Here is a 26,907-nt window from a genome sequence, read left to right on the forward strand (position 1 = left end):
GGGGAAGAGATGGCTAGACAGAGGGGCGAAAAGTAACTCAGCCCTCTGGACAGGAGAAACCGACTTGGCTGCAAAATTGCAGTATAAAGCCCTCTTCTTCAGGAGGGTTGTACCAAAATGCGAAGCCAGTTCATCCGCGCCATCTCTGACGGCCTTGTCCATGCAAGACAGCACACTGGACAGCTCCCCCAGAGAGATAGAATCTGGACTACGAGTCCTCAAGTTCATGGCCCCCAAGCACCAATCCAGAAAGTTAAAGACCTCCATAGACTTGAAAAGGCCTTTCAGATGGTGGTCAGTCTCAGAAAGCGTCCAGGACACTTTCGCCGAAGAAAGGAGAGACCTCCTTGAAGCATCAACGAGACTCGCAAAGTCGCCTTGAGAGGAAGAAGGAACCCTTGAGCCAATTTCCTCTCCCGTCTCATACCACATTCCAGCTTTCCCACACAATCTAGACGGGGGTAGAGCGAAGGAAGATTTCCCTTGAGACTTTCTATCTTCCATCAAGAGTTGACTCTCTTGAGAGCTTTCCTAGTAGCAAGAGAAGTCTTCATTTGCAGGAAGCCAGGCAATTTCCTCACCTTCGAAGAAGCTAACTGAGAAGGGGGGGAAAGAGGAGCAGAAGGCTGAAATTTGTCTGGAAATAGCTCCTTAAGCATATTAGCCAAAACCTGGTAATCGGAGAAAGACGACAAAGGGGCTGCTCCTGCTCTGCAGAGTCCGACTCCTGAGACAAACCTCCCTCTTCGATGGGAGCGACAGGAGAGTCTTCCGGGGCTTGAGGAAGACTAAGGCCTTTGGGTCCAATTCGGCCAAGAGACCTCTTCTCGTGGGAAGAAGCAGAAGAAAAGTCCGGAGCAACTTGCACAGAAGCGTCCTGCCGAGCGTCCTGGTTCACAAGCTGCCGAGCGTCCTGACGAGCGTCCTGCCTCACAAGCTGCCGAGCGTCCTGACGAGCTTCTTGACGAGAATCCAGACGGGAAGGTAGAGAAGCGTCCTGGGGAGCATCCTGCCGAACGTCAAAATGAGCGCTATGAGAAGCAAGAGGAGTGTCAAGAAGAGCGTCTTGGCGCGAACTCTTACTAGTGGCTAGCAGAGCTGCAAGAGGGGCGTCCTGATCAGCCAGCGCGTCACGACGAGGCATGGAAAGCCGATGATCCAACGAACGATGAGGACGACTACGAGAACCCGCAGGAGAGAGAGACGAACGAAAAGCAGGAGAGGGAGACCTCTTAGATCTCTTAACTGGCAGCGTCAAATCCTTACGGCGCCTACGAGGCTCCGTCTCCTTAGCAGCGAGAAGGGATGCTAACTGCCGCTGCATATCCTGGAGAAGACGCTTCGAAGGAGAGGAAACCCTCTCAGGAGAAGGGCTGCTCTTATGAGAAGAAGAGGGGGAAGGAGACATCCTCCTCCTTCTACCAAGGGCGACGACAGCCCTCTGCTTGGGGCGGCTGGGACGTTCAACAACGTCCTCCTCAGAAGAAGTACTGGTCCTCTTCTGCAGCGGCAAGTCGCGCAACCAGTCGGGAGAAGACTGTAAAGCACGAGAAAGAGGAGAAGAAGCGTCCTCCTCAACGAAGCTCCTCGTGAACGAACGAGAGTCCAACTGAGAACGCGACCCCTTGCGTGGAGAGGGCGCCTCGGAGGACGAGAAGCAGTCTTTAAGGACCCGTGCGCGAGCACGATCCTTGGCAGCCTGGGAAACGTCAACAAGGCCTGCTGCCGGGACGCCAGATCGGTGGGGGTTCCCCGTAACCCTCTTGCGGCTTTCGACATGCCCATTCCCTAAGTCCTGGGAGTTCGGCAGAGGTCCAGGCCTAGAGGCATTATAGGGCCGATCTGACGCCCCCTCCACAACACTGGGGGGATCACTACACTTCACTGCATTTTCAATAGCCAACACCTTAGACTCCAAAGTATGAATGGAGCTCAAAATCTGCGCAAGGGCATTACCTTCCACAGACGCAATCACAGGGTTCAAGGCGACTCTACAGGGAAAGGTGAAGCATTAGTAGGATTAACAGGAGATAAATTAATACCCTGACTCCCACCAACTGACACACTCCTGGAGGAGGACCTCCTTACACGGTCACGCTCCAACTTGCGTACGTAAGAATCGTAAGCCTTCCAATCAGAATCAGGCAACGATTCACACTCCTTGCAGCGATCATCCAACAGACAGACATGCCCCCTACATCTCAAGCATACTGTGTGAGGGTCTACCGAAGCTTTCGGTAGCCTCACCTTACACTCCTTCACAACACACACCCTGAAACTAGCAGAACTAGAACCAGACATCTTGTTCAAGAATTAGCCAAAACCAAAATCAAATCAGTCCACAGAAGCGTATGCCTATCCACAAATCCAAAGTCAAAAAACCAAAAGACAATCAGAATACTCAGTGGAAAAGTTTCCGAAATCCAACGGCGGAGGTATTGACAACAGGTGTTGACAATACTGGCGACAGAGAAAATCTGAATAGAAAATGGGAATGGTTCCTGATACCCGCCTCCCAGCGGCGGGAATGGGTACTAACCACCTGGCCCAACTGCGTGTGCCGTAAGTTTTTGAATTTCTGTCGGTCCCTTTCGGAGAATACAGCTATATATATATCTGTCAGGTAAGTGTCATGAACAAAATATTGATTTAGTGATCTTGAGCAGCATCAAAGTTTGTCTGAACAACAGGGAGAAAGAATTTTTTGAAAACCAGACTAAAGTATTCATTTCTCTATATTTGTACAATAGTGTAGAAACAAATACATAAAGAGAAGAAATATTTCAACCTTTTTGGAAAATATCATCACATTTTAAATTTTTTTCTCTTTTTGATTCAATTCCTTGTTACTATTACACACTGTATTAAGTTTTGCTAGTGATTTTGGTTAACTTGATCTGCAGAAAAATAATGTTTTATGTACCGTACTTACAATCTTGTTGAATCTCTTGAGTGTGGATGATGGTGTCTTTCGCTGTGCAGATAAACTCTTGACATCTTGAATTATACATGGTGCCATTAGGGTTCATAAGCCCGTAATTCGAAACCTCGCTGTATTCTTGATAAGCACTAGTCCAGCTACTATTAGTATACCACCAGTCAAAAAGGCTTTGGTCTATATTGTCATGATAGAAGTTTTCATACTGATGAACTGAGTTCCATATATCGCAACCTATGTACAAATAAAAAATAACTCAAAACACAAATGTTTAAATGTGCAATCAAACTAATTATACACAAAGAATCTATTGAGTTTCTGATATGTGTATGTATATATGCTCTGTTATTTAATTTTAAAAAATGTTAATTCAAAATCCAGAGATGTTGCATGTCTGAACATCTGCTGACATGGATGGATAATCTGGCAAATATGTTTTTTAGGTAATGGGATGTGTAATTTGTGCTACTCCAGATTTTAGTTTCTCTTGAGTGGGTCTCAAGTACACATAACACTAGTGTCTTAGACATTAGTGAAGTTCTAGTGTAAATATAATCTAACCCTGTAAAATTTATTGAGATATCTTACTGCCTTAAATTAAGCTAAATTCTCTCTCTACCCTCCTCCACAGGGCTTATACTTGAACCTTCAGCTGGGCAGCCTTCACAAAGAAATAGAATTCTTGGTAAATATTTTCAGTAACAATTGTTTTCCATCCCAATATTTCCATAGAGTACATAGCAATCTCCTAACCTTGAAAATGAAACCACCTATTACTATATATACTGCTCCCAAGTTATGTCTTTATGCTAAGTTCCCTTTCCTACTTGATAATACATTTAAAAAGAAATGTAAGATTTTAATCAATAATGAACTGCCAGCCTTGAATCTGAAGCTGATCTCAGGGTATCCAATACCTTTAAGTTCTTTTTTCAAAGTGAGGACAGACTGACCACTTTCCTGACATCCAACATTTTATTTATAAATATATACATGTCCCAGAACCTACATTGGATGCACTAGAAGGCTTCTCAAAGGCAAGTAATAAAATCTAGGGGGTTCAGTCCCTTCCTCACATACCCTTCCTAATACCATATAACCATAAACACTGAATATGCTTATAAATAACAACAGTCACACTTTAAACTGAAAATTATATGCAAAAGACAATTATCAACCATTCCCCCCAAATATTTATGACAAAATAGACTGCATAAATGCATTGATACAATAATGCAACCCCTTCTTATCCTCTCTCTCTCTCTCTCCCTCCTAAATTATACACAATTTGGTAGCCAGGTAGCCTACCTGTCTTTACCATCACCCTAGCATGGTTTTATCACCATTAATGTATTTTTATACAGCAACTTTCTTATCAGTTGTTATCGTTCTGTATCACCATACATGTTACAAAATGTCTCTCTACTATTTACCTACGCTAATTGTTAAACTCATGGTATCCATCTGCATACTTCAAATAGGCTATTACAGCTGTATTTAAGATACAATTAAAGCTAATGAAACTGATATCTTACTGGATCCATTTATACTGTATTATCATCATGCTATGTCATCATTATATTTATTTATAAAAATAACTGACCATCTGCCATATAAAATTTTGTAGGTTAGGCTAATGTTTATGTTCTCAGAATCAGCTGATTGAGCTTACTGCCAAAAGAATCAGGAGAATCATTTTTTAATTTATACCAGAAACAAATGTATTAGTGGAATTATTATTTATAATTTCGTGCATAAACGTAAAACGGGCATACAAAGGTAAACTACTATACTTCATGTTAAAGTGAAGTCCCTTAAAATTGCAAAACAACTGTTTACTGATTTTTTGTTTACTTCATACTCAATGTTGTTTATGTCAGTTCTTTGGTAAGTGGTTGTTAATTATAAGAGATGGTTATGAATTGTTACATAAGCCATTAGTTCGGCAATATTGTTTGAAAACCAAATCTAGTACAATCTACTGAAAATGAAATTTGCTCGACGAGCATAGCCTATTACAAAATGATCTACCAAAAAATTAAATTCTCCACACGAGCATTAGGCTGCCTAGCACAATACGATGTAATGAAAATGAAACTCATTCAGTAAGGAGAAATTAGTTTTTTTTTACGTTCGTTTCTTTTACAAGAAGATAGAATTACTGTACTGAGGAAAAGAGGTTAGCCTAATGTTATCTGGGCTACTGAAAATGCAACTCGCATGATATATAAGATATGTATTCAGTACAGTAAACCTCGCGTATTCGCGTTCTCACAATTCGCGGGTTTCTCTGCGGAACATTCTACCCATTATTCGCAGAAAATTCGCCCATTCGCAGTATTTTTCATGGAGAAATATTCACTAATTACTGTATTTTCATATAATTTTCATGAATAAATGCATTTTTTGTGATAAAACTATTAAAATACTCAGGTATACTGTAAGCATTTTTACAGTGTTTTTCTTGTGTTTAAACTATCAAAATGGGCAGTTCTAAGTGTTTTTAGAGGGGGTTTAAGTATTTGTGGATTTTAGCTATTCGCGGGGGGGTGCGGTATGCATCCCCTCCCCGAATATGGGGAGTTCACTGTACAATGAAATCTTGTTTAGGAGACAAAATTTTAAGGATTGCAAATATAATCTCTCTTTCTCTCTCTCTCTCTATACACTATCTCTTCTTCCAATTTTTTTCTGTTACAGTAGTTACATATATTTTGTTTGTTTGCGTATTCTGCCATATCATGGAAACTGTGTTTGTGTAAAACACAGTGTTTACATCTTTAGTATGCATAGCATTTTTCAGTGATGGCTGTCAAAGCAATTTGTTTTAAGAATGCTGCTAAAAAGTAGTTGATCATTTTCTGTTTTACTGTAATTAATGATTCTTCATTTCACCTCATATCACAAAAGCTTTACTTGTATGTCTGTGAGTGTTGATATCTACATGTGGCATTTCATCAATGCTGATGTCTCCGTCTACAGTGTGCGCTTTCTAGTGTGTGTTTTTTAGTGAAGCACTGTGTTGCCATTTTTATTTTTTTTTTATTTGCTTGATTTACGGTACAGTATACAACATTTCATTACAAGTTTACTTGACTCTAAGTATGATTAGCATACATCATAAAAAGACGTTTATAACTGAAGCCTTGGTATCACCAGTCAGCAAGTGAGTGCGTGCATGCATGCGTACATACATACCTTATGCATGATTGCTTTTTTTTAGGTTGTAAAAAATAAAAATGGGGACATACAGTAAAAGTATCAATAAGAATAGCATAATAAAGTATAAATAAAAAGAAGAAGTTTGTGTTGCTGTATAGCCTTCAATGTAAGCCCACAGGGCACACTCCTTACCTCATTTTATTTTCATTTAATGCTTTCTCCTTTTTATTTATACTGTAATTTCCTCTTTTTTTTTTTACAACACAAAAGTTAACACGTGTTATTCCTATGCTTGTGCTTAGGTTGCACATGTATGCACACACTCCTTCACTTTGAGTGATGGCATCAAGACAACAGTTATAAATAGCACAATGTACTGCCATCATCTCCAAATCTTGATTTTCAGTAATTAGAGATGAACTACCAACAGTGATAAAATATTCTCTGGTGCACTGTTATGATATGTGTGATAATCAGACTTGGAGTCAACTAAACTTGTAATGGCTGGTACCATACAGCAAATCAAACAAAGAAAAAAAGGCAAAGTATTTGGCTCTCAAAAGATTGATATCTTCACACTGAAGTCATTTCTCAATTCTATAGAAAAAATGCATAGGAATGTGAACTTGCTTCAGGTGTAAACTACAATTTATAATGAAAGTCTCTGTGTCGGTCACTGGAGTGTTACAAGTATCCCAGTCATCAAAAGTAAATTTCTTGAAAAATCAAAATGTATCATACTTATATAAATCGAAGCATATAATACTTATGTAAAAACTTTAATTATGAAAATATATAAAATTTCAAGACAGAATAAAAATGTCCAAACTCTCATTCTCTTCTTTCTTTATGCACTGTTTTAAGGCATTACCTGGAAACTTGTTTCCATATAGCAGTCTCCCTCTCTCTCTCTCTCTCTCACTGAATCTCTTTATGCTGTGTATAAAGTTTTGCACTTAAAAAACTTACAATATAGTTTAGTGTGGCTAGTTTTCAACCAAGTTCCATTCCAGCAGACGTAACCGATGCAATCTTCTTTATAAACTGGTTGAGCATGATGGTACCACGTCATATTATATTCACAACCTGAAAGAGTGAAATAAAGCTTTTAATGAAGGTGGTTAAGATCACTGGCTAAAATATTTCTACTTAATATTACAACATTCTGCCTTCTTTTACTTCATTTATTTAAAGTACTTTCTTTTTCACAATCTTATCTGCCTTTGATAACAATGACAAAATTTCATCCACAAGAGTTGGATCTGGCCTAGTTCAGCACTGAAGCTGTTTGGCTAACCAATGACTCACGGCTGCCCTTGTAAACTAAAATCAATATAAACTACTCCCAAGTTAAGAATAAACTGAGTTTGTGATCTTGAGCAGTATCACAGTTTTTTATCAGAATAACAGGGAGAAAGAATTTTTATGAAAACCACACTACACTTCATTTCTCTACATTTGTACAATACTGTAAAAGCAAATATGCCATATTTATGATAAAATAAAGTTTTATATATGCTTACCAAGTACATTGCTATAGTTTCTATTAACCGGAGGCTAAAAATTTTGAAATTCGTGGCTCGGACTATTTGTTTGGCTAGGTGACTAACCCAATCCACTTTTGGGGTAAGAGAGGAACAACTAGCAAAAGGATTCAATGTGTTGATGCCATAATGTTCATGTGAGGGGAGGAGGGAGGGCTCCACTTATGTAATTACTTGGTAAGTATATATAAAACTTTATCAAAAAAATTTCGTTTTTATATAAGTAACTTACCAAGTAATTACATTGCTGATTCCCACATTGACAGGAGGTGGGATGCATGAACAAATCTACCACAAAACATTAGTAATGGTAATGAATTTGAGAATAGTAAATATTGCTAGCATTAAAAATGCCAGTTGTTTCCTTACCTGATAAGGGAGCTGCTGCAGGAAGGTACTGCCTCTATTGGCGCTCTCCTTATCATATAGTGACGTGGCAGTATAGCCGAGGCTCGCCTACTATATTAGTGGGTACCTTGTAGCAAGGATGATTCCAATTGCTGACAAAGGTAATAATGCTGCCCATGCCCAGGGTGCAATACAGAAAATACGTTCAGTGGGGTAAACGTCACCTAATACCATAAAAAATGATATTTTTATGATAAAATAAAGTTTTGTACATACTTACCCGGCAGATATATACTTAGCTATAGTCTCCGACGTTCCCGACAGAAATTCAGATTTTTGGCACACGCACGACAGGTAGGTCAGGTGATCTACCATACCCGCCGCTGGGTGACGGGAATAGGAACCATTCCCGTTTTCTAATCAGATTTTCTCTTCCACCTGTCTCCTGAGGGGAGGCTGGGAGGGCCATTAATCGTATATATCTGCCGGGTAAGTATGTACAAAACTTTATTTTATCATAAAATATCATTTTTGTACATGCAACTTACCGTCAGATATATACTTAGCTGATTGGCACCCTTGGAGGAGGGCAAGAGACAGCTAATAACTAAAAAACGGGAAACAACATATGTTGTAGGAAAAAAACAAAAACCATGGTTCTTACCTGATTGGGCAGAAGACTTCATGGATACTGTCTATGAGTCTGCATGCCTCAAGAGCTTCAGCGAGGAAGTGACCTATGACTGACAGCCCTTCTGGATCATATCAATGGGGAAAGACCCACTTACATGACAGAGCCTGTTATGGATCGTGTCAATGGGGATTAACCCACTTACAAGACAGAGCCCTCTACCTGAATCATATCAATGGGGCTATCCCTCTTACATGACAGAGCTAGGTAATAAAAACTACAAGGAGCTAACAACCAAACCCGACCACCTGACCAAGCCTAACCTTGTTAGTGATACGAGATGAAAGAGAGTCCCTCAACACTCTCTTCCAGCCGACCATAAAAAACACAACAAATCATTAAAAGCAACCACCAAAAAACTAGACTAAAAAGGATTAGCTTCAGCTCCTTGACCCAGCACCGAATCCACGGATACGTAAGCTCCTAGAGAGAAGCACTTCTCATACGTAACACGAACATCTCTCAAATAATGAGAAGCAAACACTGAGTTACATCTCCAGTACGTAGAGTCCACAATAGACTGGAGGGACCAAGACTTGTGGAAAGCCAGAGAAGTAACTATGGCTCTCACCTCATGAGCATTCACTCTTAGGAGCTGTAAATGTTCGTCTTTGCAGGAAAGATGAGCCTCCTTGATAACATCCTTAATGAAGAAAGCCTGGGCGTTCTTAGAAATTGCTCTTGAAGGATCCTTGACAGACACCAAAGACTTTCAGTGTTACCTCCGAGCTGTTTCTTTTTCTCCAGATAATATCTAAGGCTTCTTACTGGACAGAGAGTGTGCTCTAGCTCCTGTCCTGAAATAGCGGAGAGTCCCTTGACCTCAAAACTCCTAGGCCAAGGTTTTGAAGGGTTCTCGTTCTTTGCTAAGAAGAGAGGCTTAAAGGAGCAGATCACAGAGTCCTTCTTAAAGCCAACAGAACCTTCCAAAGCCTGTAATTCGCTCAATCTTTTGGCAGAAGCAAGAGCAAAAAGAAACAACGATTTCCTGGTTAAATCCCTGAAAGAGGCAGATCGAGGAGGCTCAAATTTATCAGACATTAAAAATTTTAAGACCACGTCCAAATTCCAGCTGGGAGGTCTAGGGGACTTGTTTTTAGAAGTCTCAAAAGACCTTATAAGGTCGTGAAGGTCTTTATTATCGGAGATGTTAAGACCTCTGTGTCTAAAAACTGAGGACAGCATGCTCCTATATCCCTTGATGGTGGAAACCGCCAGGTTACACTGCTCCCTTAGATAAAGAAGGAAATCCGCTATCTCCATTACAGAGGTACTGGAAGAGGACACTTTCTTAGTTCGACACCATCTCCTAAAGACTTCCCACTTCGACTGGTAGAGGCGCAAGGTAGAAGATCTTCTGGCTCTGGCGACAGCCCTCGCAGCCTTGCGCGAAAATCCCTTCGCTCTAACCAGTCCTTCGACAGTCTGAAGGCAGTTAGGTTTAGAGCGGGAAGGTTCTTGTGATATCTGTCGAAGTGGGGCTGTTTGAGAAGATCGCTCCTGAGAGGGAGCGACCTGGGAAAGTCTATCATCCATTCCAGTACCTCTGTGAACCAGTCTCAGGATGGCCAAAAGGGAGCGATCAGGGTGAGCTTGGTGCCCTTTGAAGAAACGAACTTTCTTATCACCTCCCCTAGAATCTTGAACGGGGGAAAAGCATAGCCGTCTAGACCCTCCCAATCTAGGAGAAGGCCGTCTATTGCTACTGCTCTGGGGTCCGAGATTGGGGAGCAGTAGTTCTCCAACCTCTTGTTCCAATGGGTGGCGAAGAGGTCCATATGAGGTCTCCCCCACAGGAACCACAGCCTTTCGCAAACCTCTTGATGAAGAGACCATTCCGTGGGAAGAACCTGGTCTTTCCTGCTGAGCAGATCCGCTCTCACATTCCTTTCTCCCTGAACAAATCTGGTGAGGAGAACGATGTTTCTCTCCCCCGCCCATAACAGAAGGCTCCTTGCTGCGACGTACAGGGAGAAGGAATGAGTCCCTCCTTGCTTCCTGATATAAGCCAGGGCTGTGGTGTTGTCTGAATTGACAAGAACTACTGACCCCTTGACCAGAAGTTCGAATCGGGCGAGAGCTAGATGAATGGCTACTAGCTCCTTCATGTTGATGTGCCAGGACCTCTGATCTGTGTCCCAGGTGCCTGACACTTCTTCCGAGCCTAGTGTTGCTCCCCAACCCGACTCCGACGCGTCTGAGAACAACACTAGGCGAGGGTTCGGCGGTTGCAGAGGAATTCCTAGACCCAGTTTCTGGGGGTCTAACCACCAACGGAGATGTTCCTTTACTTGATATGAGATCTGAAAGGAGTCCGACAACTCTTGGGACTTCCGATCCCAAGATTCTTTCAGGAAGAACTGTAGAGGTCTTAGGTGAAGCCTTCCTAGAGAAACGAACTGTTCCAGCGAGGAAATGGTCCCCAGCAGACTCATCCATTCCCTCGCCGAACATCTGTCTTTCTCTAGAAAGTCTGTCACCTTTTGAAGGCAGCGTTCCCTTCTTTCCAGGGAGGGAAACGCTCGAAAACCCCGAGAATCCATCCGAATCCCCAAGTAGACAATTTCCTGCTGAGGAATCATCTGAGACTTCTCGAGGTTCACAAGAAGTCCTAGAGACTGGACCAGGTTTAAAGTACGAGAAAGGTCCTCCAGACAACGGTTTTTCGAATTGGACCGAATTAGCCAGTTGTCGAGATACAAGGAAATCCTCACCCCCTCCAAATGCAACCAGTGAGCTACATTCCTGAGAATGGTCGTGAACACTTGGGGAGCTGTGGAAAGTCCGAAGCACAGAGCCCTGAACTGAAAGGTTCTGCCGCCTACCATGAACCTTAGGAACTTCCTGGAGGAGGGATGGATGGGAACGTGGAAGTAAGCATCCTGAAGGTCCAGGGACACCATCCAATCTCCTTGACGAAGTGACGACAGAACCGCGGACGTCGTCTCCATAGAGAACTTTTTCTTGATAACGAACGAGTTCAGGGAGCTCACATCCAAGACCAGTCTCCACCCTCCCGAAGATTTTGGCACTAGAAAAAGCCGGTTGTAAAATCCCGGGGAGTGAAGATCTTGTACCGGTTCTATGGCAGCCTTTTCTAGCATTTGTTCGACGGCTAGCAGAAGGGCTTGCCTCCGCACAGGATCCTTGTATCTCGCCGATAACTCCCTCGGAGTTGTTGTCAAGGGAGGTTTCGAAATGAAGGGAATGAGGTAACCCTTCCTCAAGATAGAGAGGGACCATTCGTCCGCCCCCTTCTGTGCCCAGGCTTCGGCGAACTTCAGAAGTCTGGCACCTACTGGAGTCTGGAGGACTTGCTTCTCACTTGGACTTCCTGGTAGGGAGTCCTGAAGGTCTAGATCTTCTTTCAGGCCTACGCCTCCTGATAGACCTGGATCCTCGAAAGGGCTCCTGAAAGGGGGCCTTCTCCTTCTTAGCAAGTGGAGCAGTAGGGCTCATCCTCTTAGAACGACTGCTGCCAGCAGATCCTGAGAAGCTTTCTCAGACAAAGAACGAGAGACCTCCTTCACAGTCTCTTGCAGGAAAAGATGGCTAGACAGAGGAGCGTACAAGAGGAAGACCTCTGGAGAGGAGAAACCGATTTGGAGAGGAAAGCACTGAAGACTGACTTCTTAAGCAGGCCAGTGCCGAACAGGGAAGCGATCTCCATAGAGCCGTCCTTAACAGCCTTGTCCAAGCAAGACAACACACTGCTGAGGTCCTCCATACTGACTGAGTCCTCTTCAAGACTCCTCTTAGCTAAGGCCCCTAGAGACCAGTCCATAAAGTTAAAAACTTCCAGCACGGAAAAGGGCCTTTGAGGAAATGATCCAATTCACAAAGTCCCCAAGAAGCCTTGGCCGAATTAAGGGAGAGTCTTCTGGAAGAATCCACAAGCGAAGAGAAGTCTGAGCCAGCCGAAGAGGGGAGGGCTAACCCCATCGGTTCCTTAGTCTCGTACCACATTCCCGCTCTGCCCGAAAGCCTAGAGGGAGGCAAGGAGAAGACAGTCTTGCAGGCATCCTTCTTCGAAGAGAGCCACTCTCCGAAGCCTTTAAGCGCTTTCTTCATCGAGATCGTAGGACGCATTTTAACCAAAGAGGAAGACTTCGAGGCCTTGGTGCTCGAAAGCATGGAACCAGGAGAAGGAGGAGAGGCAGGCTTGAGGGAATCTCCATACTCCTGAACCAGTAACGCTGTCAACCTCTTGTAATCAGAAACGGTGATATCCTTGGGGGATTCGTCCTCCGATAACGCCTCCAGGCCAGAAGGAGGAGGAGAACGTCTGGAAGTAGAAGGGCACTTGCCAGAAGAAGAGCGCCTAGAAGGAGAGGAGCCTTTGTCCACTGGAGAACGACGATCCGGAGAGAAGCGCCTGCTAGATGACTGGCGCCTGACAGGAGAAGAGGCTCTAACGGAAGAGGAGCCCTTGCTGGGAGAGGGGCGCCTAACAGAAGAGAGGGAGGCTGGAGAGGAACTTCTACGAGGCGAAGAACGAGACTGATGAGCAGAGCGTTTGACTGGGGAGAAAGCATCTCCAACAGGAGAAGACCGACGATGACGAGGGTGCGAGCGCCTGGGTGGAGAGGCGCTATCCGCCAGGGAAGAGCGCCTACAAGGAGAGGAGCGCCTACCAGGAGAGGAGCGCCTAACAGGAGAGGAGTGCCTACAAGGAGAGGAGCGCCTACCAGGAGAGGAGCGCCTGCAAGGAGAGGAGCGCCTACCAGGAGAGGAGAGCCTGGAAGGAGAGGAGCGCCTGCTGCAGGAGGGGCGCCTAACAGGAGAAGAACGCTTCACAGAAGACGACTTGCTGGGAGAAGAGTGTCTCTTGGAGGACTTGATCGGAAGAGAGGAATCCTTCCGACGAGAAGAGCTCTTTGATAAAGAGCCAGCAAGAGCAGCGAGCTGAGCCTGGAGGCCCACCAGGATCTGCTTGGTGGACTCCTGACCACCAGAAGAAGAGGAGGAGATCTTCGAGTTCTCTTCTTTGCAACAGGAGAACCTTCAGGGGAGCGCTCAGGGCTAGAGTCCAATGCGTCTCCTCTAGGAGCCTTCAAGTCCTCTTCAAAGGGCGGCGCGACTCCTCAGCCGAACTCCAACCACGCTTAGGTGAAGAAGAAGCAGAAGCAGAAGACGAAACACTTCTTCAAGATCCCTTTCTCTACGGCGATCTAAGGCAGCCTGGGGACGCGTCAACAGGCGCTGCCGAAGGGACGCCTGACCGTTAGGGCGCTCTTCATCCCCCTTGCGGCTGTCGACATTCCTCCTCCACTGGGTCTGGGAGTTTGGAAGAGGTCTAGGCCTAGGAGCGATGCGGAGCCGGTCAGGCGCCCCCACCACTACACTGGGGACACTACACATCACTATCACTTCTCACTTTCTTTTCCTCCAAAGCACGCATCTGCAACTGCATCTTGCGGATCGTAGCCTTCATTGCAGCCATCTCCGGCGACGAATCCACAGGTTCGACGAAGGGTGAAGGAGCTGAAACAACAGGAGTGACAGGCGAATCTCGAAGAGTGTTAGGTTCTAATTCTACCTCCTTAGAAAGAGACCTACTTGAGCTTCTAGAAGAAGCCTTCCTAACTCTATCCTTCTCCAACTTGCGTACATGAGTTCAAAGCCTTCCATTCCAGATCAGTGAGATTCTCACATTCAACACAAGTGTTCTCAATAGAGCAATCATTCCCCCTACACCTCGAACACACAGTATGAGGATCTACCGAAGCTTTCGGTAGTCTCACCTTACAATCAGACCTACAACACACACGAAACACAGGTGCAACACTCTGATCAGACATTCTTACAGAAAATACCAAAGCCAAAATCAAAATCAATCCACAAAAGCGTATTTTTAGCCAAAGATCCAATCATCACACCAAAGGTCAGTCCAAAATAATCCTCAGCAAGCGAAAAATGAAAGTCTAAGCAGAAGGAACCAACAACAGATGTTGCCGGAACCAGCGACAGAGAAAATCTGATTAGAAAACGGGAATGGTTCCTATTCCCGCCACCCAGCGGCGGGTATGGTAGATCACCTGACCTACCTGTCGCGTGTGCCGCAAAATTTGAATTTCTGTCGGGAACGTCGGAGACTATAGCTAAGTATATATCTGATGGGTAAGTTGCATGTACAAAAGTTAAAAAACCACTGCCCAACCACAAAAGACTGGAGGGCACTCAGGTACACTGTAACCCAGGCTCCGTTAAAAAACTCAACAACTTCAAATCAAGGCAAAGAAAGGAAGGAAGGAGTGCTTCTTCTCCTAACAACACGTCAGCCACTGAAAATGGACCCAAAGTGCTTCAATTATCGTAAAATGTTTCAATTTCCTTCAAATAATGTGCTGCAAAGACCAACTTACATTTCCAAAAAGTCACTTGCAATATAGAGGAGAGAGACAATGTTTGAACATCAACGAAGCGGCTACAGCTCTAATTTCATGAGCCTTTACTTTACACAATGGAAAAACATTAATTTCAACCGAAGAATGGGCTTCTGAAATGAGGTCTCTAAGAAAGAATGCCAGGGCATTCTTTGAGAGTGGCCAAGAAGGATTCTAAATAGAACACCATAAGGCATTTGAAGGACCTCGAATATTCTTTATTCTGTGAAGATAAAACCTTAAGAGCTCTCACAGGACACAATTTTGGCCTACAATTTCAGACAAACTTTTAATTGCAAAGGAGCACGGCCACGGATTGGAAATGGACTCGTTCATGGCTAGAAATCCCAAAGAGAAGGAACAAACAAAATTCCCTTGGGAAAAACCCACTCTTTTGTCTATTGCATGGACCTCACTGATTCGTTTTGTGGTCGCTAAAGCGACTAGAAAAAGGGTCTTTCTAGTTAGATCTCTTACAAAAATCAAATGCATAATATCAAATCAGGAGCCCAGAAAACCATTTAAGGACCACGTCCAGGTTCCATGGCACTACTGCTACCTCTTTCTTTCTCGTGGTGTCAGACAATCTAATTAGATCAGATAAATCCTGATTAGAGGAAAGGTCCACTCCCCTGTGTCTGAAGACAGAGCTGAACATGGCCCTGTAACCCTTGATCGTCGAAGATGACAGGTTTCTATTGGTCTTAGGACATTAGCCGAAAATCTGCTATTTCAGCTATAGTTGTCTGGGAAAACGACACTCTGTGCTTTCTGCACCATTCTCTAAAAATTGTCCACTTGGCCTGATATACTCTATCAAACGACTGCTGCCTGCATGTGGCAATAGCTTGACGAAGCCAGTCTTGAAAATCCCTTCTTTCTAAGAAGTTCCTCATAGTTTGTAGCCTGTCAGGGCGCAGAGTAGACACCCCTGATGAAAGTGCCAGAAGTGGGGTTGTTTTAGCAGATGAGGTTTTTGAGGTAGCAGCCTTGCAAAGTCTGCGAGGAGGTTGAGAAGGTCCAGGAACTGCTCCTTTGTTTGCCAAAAGGGAGCCACTAGGATCATTGACAGATTTTGGTGAGTCTGGAATTTGTTGATCACCTGGCTTATCATACTGAAAAGGGGAAAAGCATAAAGGAGACTGTTTGACCAGTCCTGAAGCAAGGAATCGATGGCCTGTGCTAAAGGATCTGGAACTGGCAAGCAAAACAGGAGGAGATGATGGTTTCTGGAAGTCGTGAACAGGACTATGACCAGAGTCCCTCATAACTTCCACAGATCCAAGCAAACCTTTGGATCCAGAGCCCACTCTGTGGGTAACACTGTTTCCGGCAGCTTAATTTGTCCGCCAGAATGTTGAGCTTTCCTTGAGTGACATGAGTAAGAAGCTGAGTTGAAAATGCTCTGCCCAAAGCAGATCCCTTGCCGTCTCATAAAGGGAGAAAGTGTCCCTCCTTGGTTTTTGATATATGACAGGGCAGTCATACTGTCGGAGCGCACTGTGATCGTATTGTTGCACACTTCTTCCTTGAAAATTTGTAACCCCAGATGAACTGCCTTCAATTCCTTGACATTTATATGCCAATCTCTTTGTTCCGGGGACCAGGTCCCTAAAATTTCCTTGCTCCCAAACAGAGCTCCCCAACCTAGGTTCGACGCATCTAAGAAGAAGTCTAGGTTAGGGTTCAATGGAAGGAGGGATTTCCCTTGTGACAACCTTCCTTCTAAGTTTCACCAATGCAGATCCTTTTTTATCTCTGGAGTCCCTTGGAACACAAAAGAGTCTGGGTACTTTTTCCTGTTCCAGCTGATTCTCAAGAAGAATTGGAAGGGTCTCATATGAAGCCTGTCCAGAAGTACGAATTGTTCTATGGACGATAACGTCCCCAGAAGACTCATCCATTCGTTGGCGGAGCATTGGTCCAGAAGAAGAAATCTGCAAAATATCCTCAGGGAAGACTATTCTCTTCAGTGAGGGAAAAACCTGAAAACTCTGAGAGTCTATTATCATCCCCATATAAAGAATCCATTGTGATGGAATCAATGGAGACTTCTGAAAGTTGATCATCAATCCAAGCTTCTGGGCTAGGAGAAGAGTCTTTTGAAGGTCCTCCGAACATTTCTCTTTTGATTGGGCCTGAAGTAGCCAATTGTCCAAGTAAAGAGAGATCTTGATTCCCATCAGATGGAACCATTTCGTTAGGGGAGCGAGAACTCTGGTAAACACTTCAGGCACCCTCAATAACCTGAAACATATAGCGCAGAACTGGAACCTTTGTTCCCAAACATGAACCTCAGAAACTTCCTCGATTCCTGATGTATTGGGGTGTGGAAGTATGCATCCTGCATATCTATTGATGTCATCCAGTCTCCCTGGCAAATGGATGACATGAAGGTTCGATGTGTCTCCATCTTGAATTTTGTCTTTTATACGAAGACATTCAATGCGCTGACGTCCAGGATGGGCCTCCAGCCCCCTGAAGCTTTGGGCACCATAAAAAGACGATTGTAAAACCCCATGGAGCTCACATTCTCTACTAACTCTATCACCCTCTTCTTGAGAAGGGATGACACTTCCTCTGAGAGGGCCAAAGACTTCTTCGAGCCTTTGCAGTAAGCTGACAATGTTATTGGAGGGCTGCTTGAATGTGGCTTTTCTTTGAAGGGGGTAGAATAGCCTTCACTCAGTATGTTGACAATCCAGGTCTCTGTCTCCCCTCTCTCTCCGCTTCTCCTAGAGGAGAAGAAGCTTGGCTCCTACAGAAGTTCGGAGGACGAAATTCTCACTTGCTACTTACGAGACAGAAAGGCTGAAGATCTCATAATGGCTCTGGAGACAAACCTGCCAGAAGAATGGGATCTAGAAAAAGATCTTTGTCTGCTGCAATGAAAGGGCAGAGTCTGCAGTGGGGAGACTGTCCTGGAGGCATGAGCCGGCATCTCTTTAGGCCACCTAGAGGTTGGGCAAGAAGATTTTGCGTACTCTTCTTCTGAAGATCCGAAGAAATCTCCAAAACTGTAGCCTGCAGGAACAGGTGATGACGATCCAGCTGGGAAAACAGAGGGGTCGACTTCCACGAGGGAGTCACTTCCTTTGAGGTGTAGGAACACCAAAATTCTTTCTTTTTTAAGACTCCCATTGTGTACAGGAAAGCTAACTCCTGGGAACCATCCCTGGTCCCTTTATCGATACACGAGAGGACCCCAGGCAATCGGAGGCACTATCTTCAGGAATAGCAGAGCAGTCCTTAAGCTTACAGGCTGGAGAGCCCTCTGCCCAATCAAGAAAACTCAAACTTCAAACATCTTGAACAAGTTTTTTAGAAGATGTGAGAGCTCCGTTGAACTGAAAGTGATCTTTGCTGGAGCAAAGGGAGACCTACGAGAGGAATCAATCAGCCCAGGAGGCAGAAACTCCCAGGGGAGCAGCTTCACCAGTGGCATAAGAGAGCTGTCTCCTGTTACACAATCTAGAAGGAGGGAAGCTGAAGATGGTTCTACCTTGTTCCCTCCTCTCTAGTAGCCATCCTTCAATACCACTGAAGGCTTTCTCAGCAGAAGAAAGCACTAACTTGGGCAGTCTCGAAGAATCAAAAGACTGTGACTCCATAAGATAAGCCTACGCTGGCGATGAAGGAGTTCCAGGTGAAAAGAGATTTGGGAAGGTAGCAAGAAGATGCCTTAGCAGTGATGCATAAGCTAAAGGGCAAGCGTCTTGAGCAATAACCTCTTCTTCCTCGTCCAAGGATACGGGAGACAAAGCTAAGTCCGTAGGTTGGGGGGTCGATGGAGCCTTCTTTAACAGTCTCAAAATACTGTTGGGCTTGCTATGAATCGGGTCTAACGGAGGGTGCTTGCTTGCTTGAAGAGGATAAACCCGGAAGTGAGGAGTCTGAGGAACAGAAGAATGCCCAACTGCTCAAGGAACATTAACAGCAGTAGGAGTCAAAGCATTGGCGGCAGAAGCACGGCATACAGAAGAGAGCGGATGCTCTGGTGCTAACTGAAGTTCAGGCGCATCGTCTTAGTTGGCTATCCATGAATCTTTGAGTGGATGGGTGAAGGCGGGCACCCTATAACGCTCGAGAGAAGAGGGGCGATCTGACACAGCAGTATGAGGAAGGAGCCAAGGAGTACTGAGATGACTTCGGGCACTCAGAAGAAACCAGGCGTTCGGCAGTCAAGGGAGCTTCCGACACTGCAGGGCACTCGGGAGCCAGAGGAGTCTTGGGTGCATGAGGACGCTCAGAAGAAAACGTTTCAAACGAAGAGTGCTTGCGAGAAGCAGGAAGCTTGGAAGCCGCACTCTGACTCTCTACCAAGGGAGAAACAGAAGAAAAATGCTCCAGACCATCCCAATGACTGCAAGATGGAAGAAGATGGCAAACAGGCTCTTAGAATTTCTTACACGGCACTGGAGGAGAACTCGATACATCACAGCACGCCTTTTCAAAGGTCGTGATTCATCCGCAAAATGACATTGGTGCCTGGGAGAAGAATCATCTGAGCTAGGCGAAAGACGTTGAACATCCAAGGATACGCCTTGCCAGTGGCGCTTGGCTGCAACCTGGGATTCAATAAAAGGTCCAACTGAGGGGGTGATATCCGTGAGCAGACCCCACCGACCTCCCTTAGGCTACCAGTTTGACTCCTCCCAGGTTTAAGGGAGTATGACATTGACCTTTGCCTAAGAGAATCAGTGGGATGGGCAGCCCCCTCCTCCACCAACACATCACTAACACTTGGCGCAACTGGGTACTCCAACGACACTGCACTGGCACTAGGCGCCACAGGGTGCTCCAAATCACTCTTACTGTCCATAAGGACCTTGACCGATGAGGCTAATTGAGCAATAGATTCTACAATCAATTTGAACCTTTTATCAATTTTACACTCGAGGCTGGCAATGGTGTTGGGTTTGGAAGCAAGACAGCTGGGTAAAGGAGTAGGTTGTACAGGAGAACTGGGTACGGGATCAACAGCAATAATAGGAAGGTCAATCTTGACATTAGCATTTTCAACATCATGATAAACAGATTGCTGACTAGCTACAGACTTACTGATCCGTCTGGCCATCACTTTTCTCTTTTTATCTCTGGCAAGTTTATTTACATGAGATCTTAAAGTCTTCCACTTCTTACTGTCCCAGTCTATATATTCATTACATCCAAGTCTACTGAACAAACTTGTCCCCTACAATCCTTGCAGGTAGAATGGGAATCGTAAGATTACTTAGTCAAAAGCATATCGCAGCCTTTGCTGCAATATTAAAGCTAGTCGAACTTGAGTCTGACATTTGGCAAACAAGTCAACCAAAGTCACAATCAGTAAACAGGGTAAAGTCGAATTAATGAAAGTCAAAATAAAGGGCAAAAACCAGAGTCTAACTCTATCTGATAATGCTGAAAGGCTATCAACACAAGAATACTTCACCATACACGATAAGAAATCAATAGGAAAAACGAATTCCAAAACCAGAGCTGTTGCTAATAGCTGGTTTACAGCCATTAGCCGACAGAAACAAAATGAATCCTTTTGGTAGTTGTTTCTCTCTTACCCCGAAAATGGGAGGGATTAGTCACCTAGCCAAACAAAATAGCGCGACACGCGAATCTCAAATTTTTCAGCTACCGAATAATTAAAAATAAAGCAATATAATTACTTGGTAAGTTGCTTATATAAAAGCATAAAGAGATGAAACATTCCAACCTTTTTGGAGAATGTCAACAAATTTTGAATTTTTTTCTCTTTTTGATTCAATTCTTTGTTATTGTTACATATTAAGTTTTGCTGGTGATTTTGGTTAATTGGATGTACAGTATGGAAAAATAATGTTTTATGTACTTACAATCTTGTTGAATCTCTTGAGTGAAGATGATGGTGTCTTTTGCTGTGCAGATAAACTCTTGACATCTTGAATTATACATGGTGCCATTAGGGCGCATAAGCCCATAATTTGAAACCTCACTGTATTCTTGATAAGCACTAATCCAGCTACTATTAGTATACCACCAGTCATAAAGGATATAGTCTATACTGTCATGATAGAAGTTTTCATACTGATGAATTGAATTCCACATATCGCAACCTATGTACAAATTAAAAAAAATAACTCAAAACAAAATAACTCAAAACGCAAATGTTTAAATGTGCAATCAAATTGCAATTATACAAAAAGAAACTATTGAGTTTCTGATGTGTGTATGTATACAGGCTCTGTTATTTAATTTTAAAAAATGTTAATTCAAAGTCCAAAGATGCTGTAAGTCTGAGCATCTGCTAACATGGATGAATTATTTGACAAATAGGTTTTTTTAGGTAATGTGATGTGTAATTTGTACTACTCCAGATTTTGGTTTTCCTTGAATGGGTCTCAAGAACATATAATACTAATGTCTTTGACAGTAGTGAAGTTTTAGTGTAAATACCATCTTACCATGAAAAATTTATCAAGAGATATCTTACTGTCTTAAGACAAATTCTCTCTCCACCCTCCTCCACAGGGCTTATACTTTAACCTTCAGCTGGGCAGCCTTCACAAAGAAATAGAATTCTTGGTAAATATTTTCAGTAACAATTGTTTTCCATCTCAATATTTCTATAGCGTGTTTAGCAAACTCCTAAACTTGAAAATGAAACCATCTAATGCCAGACATACTGCTCGCAGTTATGTCTTCATGCTAAGTTCCCTTTCCAACTTGATAATACCTTAAAAAATAAATTTAAGAATTAACTAATATTGTAATGAACTGCCAGCCTTGAATCTGAAGTTGATCCCAAGGGATCCACTACCTAAACATTCCTTTTTCAAAGTGAATGACAGATTGAACCCTTCCCTGACATCCAACGTTATTTATAAAAATATACATGTCCCACATGTAGTCTAAGAACCTACTTGGATGCACTAGAAGGATTCTCAAGGGCAATTATTAAAATCAGGGGGTGTTCAAGGGCAACTCCATACCCTTCCTCACATAACCCTCCCAATCCACATAACTGTTAATACTCAATATACTTATTAATAACAACAATCACACTTTATAATGGAAATTTCATTCAAAAGACAATTATCTACCATTCTCACCACCATATTGATGACAAAGTAAGCTGAGAGAGAGAGAGAGAGAGAGAGAGAGAGAGAGAGAGAGAGAGAGAGAGAGAGAGAGAGAGAGAGAGAGAGAGAGAGAGAGAGAGAGAGAGAGAGAATTTCATTATCGTTCTGTAGTGGTATTTTATTTGATCATCAGTGGGCAATGGTCAATATTTCAAGATAATTGATAGTTAGGTTACACCCCCTTGATCCGATCCGTGGAGAAAAGACTGGGAATCCATATTATTCTTCTAAAATCTTAAAAACTAGAAATGCAAAAAGCAAAAAGTTGTAATTACAGCATGGAAAATATGAAAAAATTAATAATAAACATCATGTTTATCTATAAAACTACAATATACAAACCAAATAAATATACATGTTACATATGCATAAAAAATCTCTTTCTTATCTGAGAGAGAGAGAGAGAGAGAGAGAGAGAGAACAAAAAATACAACTCATATGTCAAAACAAACATTAAAGTACAGAGAGAGAGAGAGAGAGAGAGAGAGAGAGAGAGAGAGAGAGAGAGAGAGAGAGAGAGAGAGAGAGAGAGAGAGAGAGAGAGAGAGAGAATATTTACATCAACAGCTGTTTTGTGATTTTGATTGATTTTACTGTAATTTAATGTAAAGTGCACTAGTTTACTTTTGTATCATGCAGTATTTGTGTACAAAAATAAATACAAATTTTTCTTACCAATTTTACACATAAAAGCACGAAAAACCTGCAAATTACTTCAAAATTTAAACATAACTTCTGCAGGGTTTTTCAAGGATTTTGCAAATATGAGCCTGTGAAAATATCGTGTATGCCAATTAGTGAGGTTCCAATGAAAAGTTTGCACCTGTGAATTCGTGCAACTCGAAGCTCGTAAGATGGATGAATTACTGTATTTTGTTTGTTTTGTTTATTTTGCCATATCTCGGAAACTATGTCTGTGTTAAACACACTGTGTTTACATCTTTCATATGCAAAGCATTTCTGAATGATATCTGTCAAAGCAGATTTGTTTTAAGAATGCTACTTGAAAGTATTTGATCATTTTCTGTTTTATTGGAATTAATGATTCTTCATTTCACCTTATATCACAAAAGATTATTTGTATGTCTGTGAGCACTGGCATCTACATGTGGCATTTCATCAATGATGATGTCGCCATCTATACAGTGTGTGTTTCTTAGTGTAGTATTGTGTTGCCATTTTTTTTCTTTGCTTGATTTACTGTACAGAATTTCATAACAAGTTTAGTTGACTCTAAGTATGATTAGCAGATATATCATAAAAAGAGAATATCTTATCGCTATGATATTTCATCTCTAATTGCCATAAAAATATTAAAAAGCGAATTTGTAGATGTTGGTAACACATTGTGCTATTTGTAACTGAAGCCTTGGTACCACCAGTAAGCAAATGTATGTGCGAGTACTTACATACGCACATAACCAACATACATGACTGCTTTTTCAGTTGCAAAGATAAAAATGAGATGATACAGTAAAAATATACATATTAATAGCATAAAACATGAATAAAAAAAGGAAGAAGTGCGTATTGCTCCATAGCCTACAATGCAAGGCTACAGAACACATACTCCTTACTTTATTTAACTTCTATTTTATGCTATTCTCATTTTTATTTATACTGTAATTTTCTCTTTTTTTACAACACAAAAGATAAACACATTCGTTATTCCATTGTTTGTGTGTAAGGTTTGCATGTAAGAACACACCCCACTCTGGTGATGGCATCGAGACAAAAGGTTATAAATAGCACAACATATTGCCATTACCTTCAAATCTTTATATATTTTTCTGTAATAAAATATTCTCTAGTGTACTGTTATGATATGTGCGACAATCATACTTGGAGTCCACTAAACTTGTAACGACCTGTACCATACAGTAAATACAGCAAACAAACCAAAAAAAAAAGAAAAGGCAAAAGTGTGTTGCTCTCAACAGCTTGATATCTTCATATTGAAGTCATTTCCTAATTCTACAGAAAAAATGCAAGGAAATGTGAACTTGGTTCAAGTGTAAACTACAGTTTAAAATAAAAGTCTTTGTATTGGTCATTGGAGTGTTACAAAATCTCAGTCATCAAAAGTAACTTTCTTGATAAATCAAAACGTACCATACTTATGTAAAGATTTTAAGCAAGAAAATATATAAATTAAGAAAAAATCAAGAAAATATATAAATTAAGAAAAAAAATCAAAATGTTCAAGCTATCCTTATCTTCTTTCTTTATACGATATACTGTTTAAAGGGATTATCTGGAAACTTGTTTCTAAATAGTACTCTCTCTCTCTCTCTCTCTTTCACTGAATCTCTTTTACTGTGTATAATTTTTGCACTTATAAACTTACAATATTGATTAGTGTGGTTAGTTTGTAACCAAGTCCCATTCCAGCAGACGTACCCAATGCAATCTTCTTTATAAACTGGTTGAGCATGATGGTACCATGTCATGTTATATTCACAACCTGAAAGAATTAAATAATAAATCTTTTAATGTATGTGGTTAAGCTCACTGGCTAAAATATTTCTACTTAATTAATATTACAACATTCAGCCTTTTTTACTTCATTTATTTACTTTCTTTTTCACAATCTTATCTGCATTTGATAACAATTTCAAATTTTCATCCACAAGAGTTGGATCTGGCCTAGTTCAACACTGAAACTGTTTGACTAACCACTAACTCATGGTTATTCTTATAAACAAATATGGATATAAACTGCTCCCAAGTTAAGAATAAATCGAGTTTGTGATCTTGAGCAGTATCTAAACTTTTTTATGTGAATAACAGAGAAAAAATTTTTATGAAAACCAGAATATACTATTCATTTCTCTACATTTGTACAATACCGTAGAAGCAAATACATAAACAAAAGAGAAGAAACATTCCAACCTTTTGGAGAATATCAACAGATTTTGAATTTTGCTATTTTTTATTTAATTCCTCGTTATTATTACATATAAATTTTTTTTTTAGTGATTTTGGTTAATTTGATGTAATGAAAAAATAATGTTTTATGTACTTACAATCTTGTTGAATCTCTTGAGTGAAGATGATGGTGTCTTTCGCTGTGCAGATAAACTCTTGACATCTTGAATTATACATGGTGCCATTATGGTTCATAAGCCCATAATTCGGAACCTCACTGTATTCTTGATAAGCTCCAGTCCAGCTACTATTAGTATACCACCAGTCATAAAGGATATAGTCTATATTGTCATGATAGAAGTTTTCATACTGATGAACTGAGTTCCATATATCACAACCTATGTACAAATAAAAAAAAAAAAAAAAAACTCAATGCAAAAATGTTTAAATATTCAATCAGATTGTAATTATACACAGAAAATCTATCGAGTTTCTGATGTGTGTGTATATAGGCTCTGTCATTTAATTAAAAAATTATTATTTCAAAATCCAGAGATGCTGCATGTCTGAACATCTGCTGACATGGATGGATTATTTGGCAAATACTTTTGTTAGGTAATGTGATGTGTAATTTGTACTACTCTAGATTTTGGTTTCCACTTAATGGGTCTCAACGACACATAACACTAATCTCTTAGACAGCAGTAAAGTTTTAGTGTACAGTAAATACAATCTCACCCTGTATAATTTATTGAGAGATATCTTACTGTCTTAAATTAAGACAAATTCTCTCTCTACCCTCCTCCACAGGGCTTATACTTTAACCTCCAGCTGGGCAGCCTTTCACAAACAAATATAATTCTTGGTAAATATTTTCAGTAACAATTGTTTCCCATCCCAATATTTCTATAGAGTACTTAGCAAACTCATAACCTCGAAAATGAAACCATCTATTACGATATATACTGCTCCCAAGTTATGTCTTTATGCTAAGTTCCCTATCCTACTTGATAATACCTTAAAATGAAATATATGAATTTAATTTATAAAATGTAATGCCAGAATTGAGTTTGAAGTTCATCCCAAGGAATCCTATACCTAAAGTTCTTTTTTCAGAGTGAAGGAGAGATTGAGCCATTCTCTAACGTCCAACATTATTTATAAGTATACATGTCCCATATGTAGTCTAAGAACCTACGCTGGATACACTAGAAGGCTTCAAAATGCAAGTTATACAATCTAGGGCTGTTCAAGGGAACTCCATACCCCTCCTCACATAGCCTTCCCTAATACCATGTATCAACTGTAAAACCTGATACTGTATGCTTATAAAACTGAAAACTTTAAGCAAAAGACAGTCATCAACCTTTCCCCCTTCATATTTATGACAAAATAAGCTGCATAAATACACTGATAAAATAATGCAACCCCTTCTCATCGTCTCGCTTTCCCCACATGGTACACAGTTTGGTACTGTAGGTAGGTAGCCTACCCGTGTTTACCATCACCCTACTATGGTTTTATCACCATTAATGTACTTTTAGACAGCAACTTTATCAACAGTCAACGTTCTATATCACCATACATGATACAAAATGTGTGTCAACTACTGACCTACGCTAAGTGTTACTCTTACAGTATCCATTTCCATAATTCAAGCAGTTGTATTTAACATGCAGTTAATGCTAATGAAACTGATATCTTACTGGATCCATTTATACTGTGTTATTAACCCTTAAACGCCTGTTGGACGTTTTAAACGTCGTCCAAAATTGTCTGTCGAATGCCGAGTGGACGTTGCAAACGTCGACTGAAAATCCTTTTTTTAAATATTCGCGGAAAAATAATTGTAGGC

General features: G+C 41.6%; 1 protein-coding gene across 1 annotated transcript in view; it reads right to left on the bottom strand.

Moving 5' to 3' along the window:
• LOC136841779 (uncharacterized) overlaps positions 1–26,907 on the bottom strand; it is a 213,259-nt gene that overhangs the window by 119,265 nt on the left and 67,087 nt on the right. Inside the window, exons 7-11 of the mRNA XM_067109065.1 lie at positions 25,211–25,450; positions 24,532–24,648; positions 20,919–21,158; positions 7,070–7,186; positions 2,933–3,172 (exon numbers count right to left, since the gene is read on the bottom strand). Coding sequence (XP_066965166.1) covers positions 2,933–3,172; positions 7,070–7,186; positions 20,919–21,158; positions 24,532–24,648; positions 25,211–25,450 — 954 coding nt within the window. The remainder of the gene's footprint in view (positions 1–2,932; positions 3,173–7,069; positions 7,187–20,918; positions 21,159–24,531; positions 24,649–25,210; positions 25,451–26,907) is intronic.

Source organism: Macrobrachium rosenbergii, chromosome 9 (genome assembly GCF_040412425.1).
Source record: "Macrobrachium rosenbergii isolate ZJJX-2024 chromosome 9, ASM4041242v1, whole genome shotgun sequence".
Classification (NCBI taxonomy): domain Eukaryota; kingdom Metazoa; phylum Arthropoda; class Malacostraca; order Decapoda; family Palaemonidae; genus Macrobrachium; species Macrobrachium rosenbergii.